Source organism: Rosa rugosa, chromosome 6 (assembly GCF_958449725.1).
Source record: "Rosa rugosa chromosome 6, drRosRugo1.1, whole genome shotgun sequence".
NCBI classification, from domain to species: Eukaryota; Viridiplantae; Streptophyta; class Magnoliopsida; order Rosales; family Rosaceae; genus Rosa; species Rosa rugosa.
Window position 1 is genome coordinate 51,900,613 of NC_084825.1, and position 12,853 is coordinate 51,913,465.

A 12,853-nucleotide genomic window follows, 5' to 3' on the forward strand; every position below is an offset into this window, starting at 1 on the left:
TATCCAAGTGTGTAATGAGGTGTTCAACTATATAACGTCACATAATCCTTGTAAAGCCAATTTTATAAAAGGATTAAATACTATTTACTCCCTATACTTATAGGGTTTCATCGTTTCAGTCCCCGACCTTTGAATTTCACCTAAAAAGTCCCTGAACTCTCAATTTCCTCCCAATTCATCCCTGCCGTCAATTTTCCGTCAATTTCTCTGTTAAGTTGCTGACGTGGCAGCCATTTTATGCCGAAATGTCTCTTTTACCCTCAGTTAAAAAAATTTCTGTTTTATTTTTATTTTTCTCTTTACTTCCTCTTCCATTCTCTCGCACTCTCTCACCTCCCAAACACCACCACCTCTTCCTCCTCTCTTCCTTCACCAACGCCAACGCCAACACCACCACCACCTCTTCCTCCTCTTTCACCTCCCAAATACCACCAGACCCCTCACAGTCTGAAATCCTTACATGCATAAATACAAAGAGGGTCTCCCATTATTGAATTTCTCTCAACTCCCAACATATACAATCAAAGTAGCCAAATCAAACAGATTAATTCTTATAATACCAACTAAATCAACCCATTATCACGATGAAATATCCCAACACGTCAAAGCATTAACCCCGAAAAGCAATATGATTCCAACTCTACTCAAAAATCTCATATACCTTCACATATATTGGCATGTAGAAACCCGGAAACAGTGGTCTATGCGGCAATGGCAATGCTAAAACCTGCCTCATATCCCACACAAAAATCACTAAATTGCTTCCACAAACAAAACAATTCAAAATGAACACACTTTCTTAACAACAAAGTTGAACATTTCCTTATATTAACCAAATGACACCACTTTGCTAAAGCAAAAACTAAACCCAACAAAAAACCAACCTTTATATAATCTTCAGGATTAAGATTTGTGGGTATGATAGCTGATGATGATGACGACTTGGACTCAGTCTCTGCTTCATTTCCTAACCCCTTGAACTCGATTTCCACCACACCATCACCGTTTTTAGCGTCAGAGCAAAAAAAAGCTCGACGGCCCAAGTTGGGATTCCGGCGAGTGAAGTCGGTGAGAGAGACAACGGCTCGGAGAAATGGTGAGGCCGCCGGAGAAGAAGGAGAGAGGAGTTTTAACATTTTTCTGGGTCGGCAAGAAATCAAATTTAGAAGAAAAATGAGGAAACTTTAGGCTAGGAAAACCGCCATTGTTGTGAAACTTGAAACTTGAAACTTCAAAGAAAAGCCCCTCATAAACATGACGGGATTTTCACCCGACGGCGGCGTAGTGGTTTATGGCCGGAGCTGCCGGAAAAGCAAGGAAACTTGCCGTAAAAACCCAAAAGCTTCCCCCTTTCGATTCTCTCACTTGGATCATCATCTGAACAAATAAACACCATGGATAGATCGGCGAGGTCGAGAGGAAGACTCTGATATAGGTGTGGCACCGCGATTTGGCCGGAACTGGAAAACCCACCGGCGAACCCAGAAATTTTCGGGCTTCCTCTTGCTTCAGTCACCGGTATTTCGGAGCAGAGACTACCGGGATACGCATCGTGCCGCCGAGACGAGTCGACCAGACCGATCCGGTGTCCATCCGTGGCCATCCCATCATCCATCCATCATCCCCGTCATGCCGGCAAGCACCACCACCCCTCTCTATCTAACTCAAGTTTATCAGAACGTCAGATGGAGGAGGCTAGTTTTTTAAATTGGGCTGAGGTTTCTGGCTTGAGGAGGCCGGTTGGGGTTTGCAGCTCCGCCTCTTGGGCTGCTGCTGTTGCTTCTTCTTTGGAAGCAGAAGGAGGGGGGGGAGAGAGAGACAGAGAGAGAGAGAGAGATGAGAAAAAATAAATCGAAGGAAGGGGTGAAAAGAAAAGAAAAAATAGAGAGAAAAAACAAAAAAAGAGTAAGTGAGGGTATAATCGTCATTTTAGTGTGAAATGAATGCCACGTCAGCAAGATAACCGAGGTTTTTTACGGCAGGGACAAATTGAGCGGAAATTGAGAGTTCAGGGACTTTTTATGTGAAATTCGAAGGTCAGGGACTGAAACGACGAAACCCTATAAATATAGAGAGTAAACAGTAATTAACTCTTTATAAAAATATCACTTTTCTTTCATATTCCCACCCTCAAAATAGGTCACTGAGCAATAATCGTAAAGTGATAATGCTTTAAAATACGTGGCTTTCTAACAATGCGAAACGTGTCAATCACATCTAACAAAATGGGAGACAAAAGACAAAAGTACCTACAGGGGCCTAATTCGAAAGTCCCACCTAGTTTTATAATTTTATTTGTTTGGTCGAATGGTGGTGCAAGAAGCACCAATGTCGTTATTTTTACCTACCTAAACGGCAAAGGTTTGGAATTGACTCATGTGAAATGAAATCTCTGATATTTCAAATTTATAAAAAAAATTATAGAAAATATTGAGAGTGAATTGAAATATCGATAAATATATTTAGAAATTGATTCGAATATATAGTAAGACTTAATTACATAAACATCAATGAGTTTGAAGAAATTAAAATTATTGTCTAAATCTCATTCCTAAATTCTTTAATTTAATATAATTAACGTCCTTGCATAAAATTTGTTGGTAAGTAACAACAACCAGCAACTTTTTAATAAAAATAATTCTCCATCAATAAATCGAATGTCAACTATTAAACATGGACTATTACATCACCATCTAGATATGAAGATAACTTATTTATCCCAATAAAAAAAGCCACACTAGCAAGCTTTTATGTCATATGGAAAATTGATTGGACCTCCTATGGAAAACTCAAATGTACACACTTCCCCCACTAATCAGGACTGGTGACTAAACTAACATGATGTGGTGGAGGTCTTAATCTATAAATGGAAATTGGAATGGCAATGGTGGCAAAGTGCATGGGCCACTAGGGTTTCGTTTTTATATTGATATTATTGAAGAAGAGGAGGAGGAGGAAGGAGGAGTTAAGTTTGGTTTTGGGGGGGGGGGATCAATTGGACAAGAGCCACAGAGTCCAACACGTAGCTTGGGCATGAGTCATTAGTCATTGACCTGCCAAACAAGCAAAATGGTCGGTTGGTTCTTCAGGAAACATCGATCACCATTGTAGTCTTTTCTCTTGGTTTAATTATATGATACATGCACTATCGAGTCAGCACTCAGCAGTCGGCGGCATGAAACTTGTTTGGGGTTTGCCTCTGCACTTTTTGTAGGAACACATGGCTTCATAGGATTGGATTCTAATCTCACTCATACTTCCCACAGAGAAAGACTTGTGTGGAGCACCCGCACCGCCACATGGTGCAGCAGACCGATTACTGTCCAGCAGGAGGGTCTTTTGGGTATTGTACATTTAGATAGCAGGGACAGTTTTGAAAAAGAGAAAAAAATTTCTTTTTTCTGATTGGGTGGCCCTAAAGCCACGTGGTGGGAAAACTCCCACCTAAGAATTTATCTCCAATAGATTGAATTATTTGACTCCACTGTCTACGGCTCCATTACATGTGTTTGGAGTAGACGTTTTGTGTACTCGTACTCATACTTATCTGAGTCTCGCTTAATTAGAAGCTACTTTCCAATCTCTTACGGCAATTCAGTATGATTGTAGCTTTGTCGAGCACTCAACAAACCCTAATGCATTCTTATGAAGATGATTTAGAAAAAAGTTCGTAAAGACTCGAAATGATGTACTGCCGTCAAAGTGTTATGCCTTTTCCTTTTGACAAGGATGGGACTCATGAGAGTAAAGACCGACAAAATATTTGTTAGAAGATCTCGACGAATAAAGCAAAGAGACTAAGATACTATATACGATGAGTTTCATAATAGATTAAAACAACATTTTGGTCAAGAAACACGAGGATGAATGTGCCTGAAGTTATTCATAGTCTTCATCAAATCGTGGTTCATGTACATGATCGAGAATATTTTACGTGTGAAAGTGATCTTGTTCTTCAACATGAAAATTTGTTATTTAAATCTCATCTTTTGACATAATGGACATAAAAATATAAAAGTTTGTTGCAACCCCTCTAATACTCGAGATAGAGTCGAAAACACCTCCTTCTCATTGCTCTTGTAACTGTAAGGCCATGTTTGGTTGGTGGAAAGGAAACGAATTAATTTCCTTTCCTTTCCTTTGGAAAAGTGTTTCCGGAGGGGGGGGGAGGGAACCAATTTCCCTCACTTTTTCATTTCCTTTGGGAAAGTGTTTCCCTTCCTTGGCTGTCCCAAACGCAGGAAAGTAAATTATTTCATTTCCCAATGCCCACTTTCCAGGAAACAAACATGACCTAAGTGTAAACATTTGTACAATGACAAAAAGTTGTTAGCACTCATCAAGTGTATATAACTGGGACAAAATACAAATCCCCATACAAATATAATACTAATATACATATCCATTTTCCTTCATTCAAAGGACTCTAGCTAGGCTCCATTCTAGCTTGCCTAGCACAGCATTTTGGCACACATACAGATTTGTAAAACAAAATTGCTCAGAAAACCCATTTCATTCATTCATCTCTAACCCCTAAACTCTACTACAATATTCAAAATTTAGTTATGAGTTCTTGGAAGCTTTAATTCTCCTATCAACCTCCTTCTCCAGCTCTTCCTGTCCTCCCACTTCTTCAACCTCCTGCATCACCCCACAACACAAAACTATGATTAGTTTAACCTAATTTAAATTATATATATTTAGAGGCAAAGACAAATTTGATGGGATTATTGGGTATTAAAGAATAGTAGACAAACCTGAGGACCAAGAAACAAACCATATGGAACACCCTTGAATTTCTCCGAGTGGTGGAGCTGAGGCCAAAACATCAGAATCAAAACACAATCTTTGACTGTTAGATTCAGTTTAAGCAGAAACTCATAGTTTAGATAGTCACACCAAACTCTAAAAACAAAAACAAATCAAAATTTGTTTTCTCTTGCAATAATTCATGAGAGGGAATTTGAGTGTATATAATTGTATGGTTCTGTTTCATTTGTATGAGTCGGTTATATGATATAGTATAGTACCTGATGAGCTGCAGCAACCTTTCTGAAATAGGGCACGTTGGCGATGGGTCCTACCGGGAATCTTTTATGAACTAGACCATCGTGGACGAACATGTACGCCATCCCAAACACTGTAATTCCAAGACCCTGTTGTTCATCAAAGTCAATTTGTAATAGTAGTAAGAAATTTGAGGAAAAAGTTTCATACTTTATAATTCCCAGCAGTGAGTTATTAAGGAATAAAATCAGATTTGGAAGAACTAAATGATAGGGATAGAGAGGACACTCACAGCACCAAAACAAAGGCCAGGAACATAGCCTTTGTGGAAGAAGCCATAGTTGAGCAAAGCTATAGCTGGAACTGCGTTTATTATAGCAAACACATCGTTGAGCTCGAACGGGCCTTCTCTGGGCTTGTGGTGGGACTGTAATTGATCATAAATTTCATGTCAATATCCAAACACTATTGGTTAAATAATTCAAGACTCAATCTTTGCCGGTTTCCCAGAACAAAAAGCCAACTCAAATAACAAAGTTTGAAGCAAACCTCATGCATATGCCATAGTGAAGCGTGCCACAGAGCTTTGTGTGCCCATCTTGCCCAAAATTCCATCCCCACCTAAAAAGATAGAAAACTCCATCAAAATTTAAGCTCAATTTGGTAAGCTTTCCCCAAATTAAGAGTAAATTAGTGAGCTTGTTACTTACAGCAGCACCAACTGAGAGAGCAAATGTACCGAACATTTCAGACACAGGCACATTCCCACCCTACACCAAAAAATTAAGCACCCAATTCAATTTCCTAATCAGAGAAAGAAAAAAAGAAGAAAAAAAAAAAAGGGTGATATTATGAAACTAAGCAACTCTAAGTACCTCCATTTGCCAGTAAAATCTGTAATAAACAGCCATGACAGCCATGGAAGTGATACCAAAGCTAGACATGACAGCTGCAACAAGATAAGTGAACCTCTCCGATCTCTTCCTGGCCAATCGCTCGGCGCCACGTACAGACGGAATCACAATTGGGATCTCAGAATTGGCACCGTCTTGTGGTATTTCCTGGGAACTGTCGACGTGGGTAGCAGCACTTCGTTTTTGGTCCTCCATGACAACGTAGACGGTGAGACACAGTTTTCTCCGAGTCCGATGTAGGACTGTTGTTTTTTGGCGATTCGAGGGAGGGAAGAAGACGGTCGGGTTTGGTTTGGGGAGGAGGTAAGAGGATTGGATGAGGCGGAAGGCGGTGGGGGTTGTGGCGGCGAAGAGTCCGACCGCCATGGAAGTAGTGGGTTTTCTGGGGTGTGTCTCGAGATGGGTCTAGACTCTAGAGGAGTCTGAGGTTGGGAATTGAAGTAATGAAGTGAAGAGGCACCACAGGTTGTGTCCACAAATTTGGTCTGTGAAAGAAGACGAGGAAAATCTGTGATTTGTTGGAATGACCGAATGAGAATTCTCACTCGTATTGGGGACGAGAAGCGAAGCGGAGTGGGGCTTAAAATACGGGTATGGAAAGCTTAGAAGAACTGGAAAACAAAAGGGCTTGGTTTTGGACCAAATTACCAGAACGCCGCTAGCTTAGGTCCTGTTTGGGATTGCTTCGCTTTTAAAAAAATCAGCTTTTGTTTAAAATTTTAGGTTTTATTGTGTTTGGTAAATAAATAAAAAACAGTTTTAATTGAAAGTTATGGGTCACTGGCAGCAGATTTTAGAAGCAGCCCAGAGGTTGCTTTTAGAAGCTGTTGTGGATCAAAACATATTCTGCAGTTGTTTTATGTACTGACAGCACTTTGAAAAATATTATTTACCAAACACGAAACTGTTTTAATTCACAGCTGATTATTCTCAAAACACAGCAGCAACAATTATTTTTAAAAGTCACAGCAATCGCAAACTAGCCCTTAGTCAGAAATAATTAACGACTTGAGGCATTTGACACATGCTAATTAGGAATTAGGTATCGAAACGCAAGCTCGAAATGGGATTGGTCAATCTGGCCTTCCTAGGCAATATTAACGTTCATAATCCTTTGTGTGAGAAAGGAAGGCCCTCAAAAGTATATTTTTGGCATACATACAATGAGAGATGTATTACACGGACTAAATAAATTAATTAATGAATCGACTTACACAAGTATTAATTTTATAGAAAATATTTTGTTTTCAATTATGTTATCTAGCTATCCAAGTGATCCAAATTCCGAGCCTTACCAAAATTGACCCAGTAATGGGTCTTAATTCAATTTTTATGACGACTTATTTAACTTTATCTGAGTGTTAATATCATAGCTATTAGTGTCTTCAAAGTTATCTCGTTTTTGTTTATTGCCTACGTAATTCACACTAAATAGATAAAGTCAATGACATCACAGTCTACTATCATTCTCCGTAATGTATGTTTCATGATACTTCAGCGTAACATACATATCTTTTTTCTTTTTTTTTTTGAGAAAACATACATATCTATATAAAAAAAAAATTTAGTGATTAAAGATAGTAATTTAATTTTATGACAAGAATCTTAGGCAAGATCAATGTTCATAAGAAGACCCTCAAAAGTGTACATTTGGCATACATACAATTAGAGAGATATATTACACAAACTAAATAAACTAATTAATGAATTGACTTATGAAAGTATTTATTTTGTAAAAAACATTTGATTTCAACTATATTATCTAGCTATCCAAATGATCCGAATCCCGAGCCTTACCCAAATTGACCTAATAAGGGTTTGAATTCAATTTTCATGCCGACTTATTTGACCTTATTTGAGTGCTGATATCAGAGCTATCAATGTTTTTAAAGTTATCTTGTTTTTGTTTCTTATCTACGTGATGCACGCTAAATAGATAGAGTTAGTGATATCACAGTCTACTGTCATTTTCTGTAATGTACGTTCCATGTTATTCTAGCGTAACGTACATATCTATATAAAAAAAAAATTTAGTGATGTCATAGAAATAGTAATTTATTTAGAAATAATACAAAATATATGCTTCATATATATGATATAAACTAGTTGATAAAACAAAATATAGTATAAAAGGATGCAATTCTAAATGTGGGATTTCTGTTGAGTCAATGGGACGTCAACATGACTATAAATAGATAAATGCGACTTCAAAAGGCAAGTGGCATCTATCGTAATTATTGAAGTGAGCAGGGGCAAGAGTAGAGTCTAATAAAACGACATTTGTCAGGTAGCGATTAAGGAATCAGCAATGTGAGGCGTATGACCCGCCGTAGGATTGCGAAGGAGGACGACAGTGAATCACATCGCTCGATTGATTAAAACGACATTCAAACCGGGGCTTTGATTAACTCGGTAGAAAGCCACGTAGAACTTAATGGCTTCACTAATCATCCACACCTTTCCGCGGGATGCGACGTCAGCTCATTGTCGTTTTCCTACGTTTTCCTACAGGTGCTTGGTCCCAACGTCAGGCTCCATATGTACGCCTCGTGGCGAGTTGCTAGTCGTCCATGCTGACACGTGGAGACCTTTGGGAATCCACGTGTTGAACCGGAGACAACGTAGGGTGATTGCATAATTGGTTGACACTGTTTCAATTTGGGCTTGGGCCGACCCACGTAGATGTATAAAGCTGGGCTTATGAAGGCGAGCCGTCATAACCACTGGTTATTGTGCATCTTCCTCTATCAGTTCAGCTTAGATAATTAGTTGATTTCGTACTCAGTCGTGCTCAACTGTAATTGAATTTAGATCTAAGAGTGACAAATTGTAAGGTGCGCAGCTGAAATGCTTATTATTCTCTATCCTTAAATCTAATGGTAATTAGTGCACAATTGAGTATAAATTAATTAACTGCTGGGTTCGACTTATTTGTCTATACTCACGTCTTATGGTTATACTAAAGCTTACCAAGGTATAGTAACTGTTCTCGTTATATCTAACACCTGAATTCATTCTCAGAAACAGAGCTGCAGTTACCATGTTATGTGAATATCAAACGTACTAAGATATCGGGACGAAACAGGAATCGAAGACCAACCACGCTCTTTTTGTTATGAGACATTGGCTCACACGTTTGTTTTTCTATAAGGCTTTCGCATACATAGAGCATCTAGATCTTTTCTCCGGCCTAGAGATCGTGACAATTAGAACTCAGCTATTGCATGCTATCTAAGACCAAGTAAGTGCAAAAATAAACACCATGCATGCACTTACAACTAATCCAAACAAGAATCCCATGCCCCATACTGCATGTATATGCAATTCTTATATTATATACCCAATCTCCCATTACATCCTTCCATTTGGTCTCATTCTTTCTACAATGTCTAACCAGCAATGTTCTTCTTTTTGAATGTGAAAAAATAGGAACTCGATGTTGGGGTCTTGCATGCCATGGTGACTATAGTACTTATGCAAGTCTTGGCAGCAAGTGAGCCGAACATCGTGATCATACAGAACAATCTGGGAAAGGGCGAAAACCTAACCCTACTGTGAGCAACGAAGAACACAAACGTCGGGGAAGAAGTTATCGATCGAATTGAAGAAAACTTGGAGGTGGACTTTCGAAATGCCATTCTGAAAGTCCCTTGTGATCTGGAAGACGACGAGGTATTGGTGCAACTTCCCGTGGTAAGCGAGTCCTGGAGTAAAGATTCAAGATATGTTTGATGTATTTTGACTCTAGAGAACATGGAGATAACCAGGGGTCGATAATCAAGTTGATTGCTAGACGCAAAGGGTTGTTTTGGATGGATATTATTATTGTTAAAGGTTTGAACACTCGTGGTCATTTCCAAAAAACACTGGTTACGAGAATAATAGCGAGGAGTAGATATATTTCTCTAATGATGATCAGAGCTCTACATGCATAAGTAGTAGAATTTCACTATATATTTGCTTGTGATTTGTTGCCCGAGCAGCAAAACCAGTTTGATTATATGTGCTTTCCCTGACGATAAGTTAGCCATTGAGAGTGTTTAAGTTGACGACTCGGCTTAACATTGTATATATGTATTATATAGAAGGGAAATTTTGTAATATGTACGTTAACATATAACATACATATAATTATCATTTTTATGATTTAATTACTCAAATGAGAACTTATTTTACTCTAATATTTGATACAAATTATAACAATACCGTGTAGTATGAATTCCGATAAAAACTAATGAAAGTGACTTTCAAGATAGAACAGCTCTTAAAAATGTTGTCCTTTTTATTTTATTTTATTTTTTTGTTATGTAGAGATTATAGCATGAAAGAACTTCAAGAAAAAAAAAAAAGGATGTTGACAAGAGATTTCGTATGCCATAAGTGAATCCCAGGGATATGCCATTGGACATTTTGTTCTTTTCGTTTTTCAATTTTGGAGGTACATGCTTATAAGCTTATAACAATCCACTTCCAGATTGGGAAGTTAATTTACTTATACAATACCATTCATACAGAAACTACACATACATAGTTCCAAAACAAGATTCATGTTACAGTACGTAGCTAAGCATATCATGCATAATTATCAGTCTCCTTTTAGCTATGGCATACAATTTTCATGCAAATGAACAATTGCATAGGACAATGTACTCAAGGCTTCCTTCAACTTACAAACAGAACATAACAAAGAGATTAAAGCCCTACGTGACTGTAATGCCACTGATCAAGAACATTAATTAAGCACAAAACGCTGTAGAAACGAGACCTTTTCTTCTATAAAAGAATCCCAATAATTCTTTCATACTTCATCACACACAATTTTTCCTACCAAAAGTTCACAAAAGCTTTTCAATCCATTGCGTTAGATGGCTTCAATTTCAGTAGCAGCATTGCTATCTTTAGTGATAGCAATGCTACTTCTGGCGATTGGGTCTAATGCAGGCGGAATCGCGATTTACTGGGGCCAAAATGGAAATGAAGGCACATTAGCACAAACATGTACCTCAGGGAACTACAAGTTTGTAAACATAGCTTTCCTCTCATCATTTGGCAATGGCCGAACCCCTACCATAAACCTTGCGGGTCACTGTGACCCGTCCAGCAATGGATGCACCAAGTTCAGCTCTCAAATCAAGTCGTGCCAAGCCAGAGGCATCAAGGTCATACTCTCTATTGGGGGAGGCTGGGGAGGTACCGGAGGCTACTCTCTAGCTTCATCTGAAGATGCCCGCCAAGTTGGTGCTTACTTGTGGAACAACTTCTTGGGAGGTCACTCCTCTTCAAGGCCGTTGGGAGATGCTGTTTTGGATGGAGTTGACTTCGACATTGAAGGAGGGGATGACCAGTACTGGGATGACCTTGCTAGGTACCTTTCGGCGCATAGCAAGAAGGGTGGCAAGAAAGTTTACTTGACTGCTGCTCCACAGTGTCCCTTTCCTGATGCTTATGTTGGAAATGCACTTAAGACAGGCCTATTTGACTATGTTTGGGTTCAATTCTACAACAACCCTCCTTGTCAGTACACTTCTGGTGATGTCACCAATCTCGAAGACGCTTGGAAGCAATGGACTTCAGCCATTCCTGCACAGAAGATCTTCTTAGGACTCCCTGCTGCACCTCAAGCTGCTGGGAGCGGATTTATTCCTGCTGCTGCTCTCACTTCACAAGTTCTTCCGGGTATAAAAAATTCAGCTAAATATGGTGGTGTCATGCTTTGGTCCAAGTATTATGATGATCTTGATGGATACAGCTCCTCCATCAAGAATCATGTCTAGAATGTAAATTGAAAACGATCCTTATGCATGTATGTAATTAAAAATCCTATGTGGATTTTATGAACGATATATTGATATATATAAAAAATGAACTTTGATGAGTTCTATTTGTGGAAGATGTACATCTTTTTTGAGTTTTTGACTCTCTAGGAGACATTGTGGAATAAGTACTACATGTAGCTTGAGGCCTTGATCGAGAAGAATGGTGGGTGTCGATGGTGAATGAGCTGGAAGTGGTTTTTGACCTCTTTCTTTATGGCTCTGTACACAGTACACATGATCTAAGCCTTCATCAATTAACTCCAAAACTGTCTGGGGCATTGGTGGCAGGTTGATTACGACCGATCCTTCCAACAATTCTGTAGGTCTCATGAAAATTTCATCTTGTATGCACCAAAATGAGGTTTGCAAGGCTCTTCTGAGTTCGATCTTATATCTTCTTCCACAGCTCCTTCTAGTCTCCTATCTGGAACTTTAAGGGGCTCTCCACTTGTCATCTCCTACAAGCATGATTAAATCCATTAAAAAAACTGTCACATATTCCATAACATCATTTGAAAGTGAAGGGAAGTAATCTCTATATACCTTATGTCTTACTCTTTTTCAGTTTTTCTTCTTGGCCAATTCTCAGATTAAACCTAATTTTCTTAAATTAACCATTATAGTTAACTAAAATGTACGTACAAGATAGTGTTACTGTTTGTGTTTTGCTCTTATATCCTTTAAATTATGCAACGTCTTGTGATAGCAATTTATTTCCTTTATAGACAGAATGCAAACAATTCAATTTCTTGCTCTATTAATTATCTTCCTCTTTCTCAACACAATGTACAACATTCCTTTTACATTATCAAGACCATATCATGGACTCAAAATCATCACCAATGTCCCATTTATGTACATAATTTGTCCATCCCAAAATTCATAATTTCGCCTCCCACAGGACGGCTGAAAATTAATATTGATGGTGCGTTTAGAGCGGATTGTGGAGTTGAAGGTATTGGGGTGGTGGTCAGAGATGATTTGGGCACGGGAATTGCAGCTATTGCAAGGCCTTTTCTGCATGCAAACTTGGCTATTAATATAGATGTAGAGGCGTGTAGAGCTGATCTTCTTCTTGGTATACACCAAGGTTGGACGGAAATTGACATTGAGAGT

General features: G+C 38.7%; 2 protein-coding genes across 2 annotated transcripts; one reads left to right on the top strand and one right to left on the bottom strand.

Moving 5' to 3' along the window:
- Positions 1 to 4,316: 4,316 nt before the first annotated feature.
- On the bottom strand, positions 4,317 to 6,489 carry LOC133717492 (beta-carotene hydroxylase 2, chloroplastic-like). Its single transcript, XM_062144214.1, has 7 exons — positions 5,883 to 6,489; positions 5,718 to 5,777; positions 5,557 to 5,628; positions 5,300 to 5,434; positions 5,031 to 5,156; positions 4,758 to 4,814; positions 4,317 to 4,641 (listed from the first exon to the last, which is right to left on the bottom strand). The coding sequence occupies exons 1-7, from the start codon at positions 6,285 to 6,287 to the stop codon at positions 4,564 to 4,566; spliced, it is 933 nt and encodes a 310-aa protein (XP_062000198.1). The 5' UTR covers positions 6,288 to 6,489; the 3' UTR covers positions 4,317 to 4,563.
- Positions 6,490 to 10,665: 4,176 nt separating this feature from the next.
- LOC133717956 (hevamine-A-like) lies at positions 10,666 to 11,997 on the top strand. Its single transcript, XM_062144731.1, has one exon. The coding sequence runs from the start codon at positions 10,787 to 10,789 to the stop codon at positions 11,693 to 11,695; it is 909 nt and encodes a 302-aa protein (XP_062000715.1). The 5' UTR covers positions 10,666 to 10,786; the 3' UTR covers positions 11,696 to 11,997.
- The last annotated feature ends 856 nt before the right edge of the window (positions 11,998 to 12,853 follow it).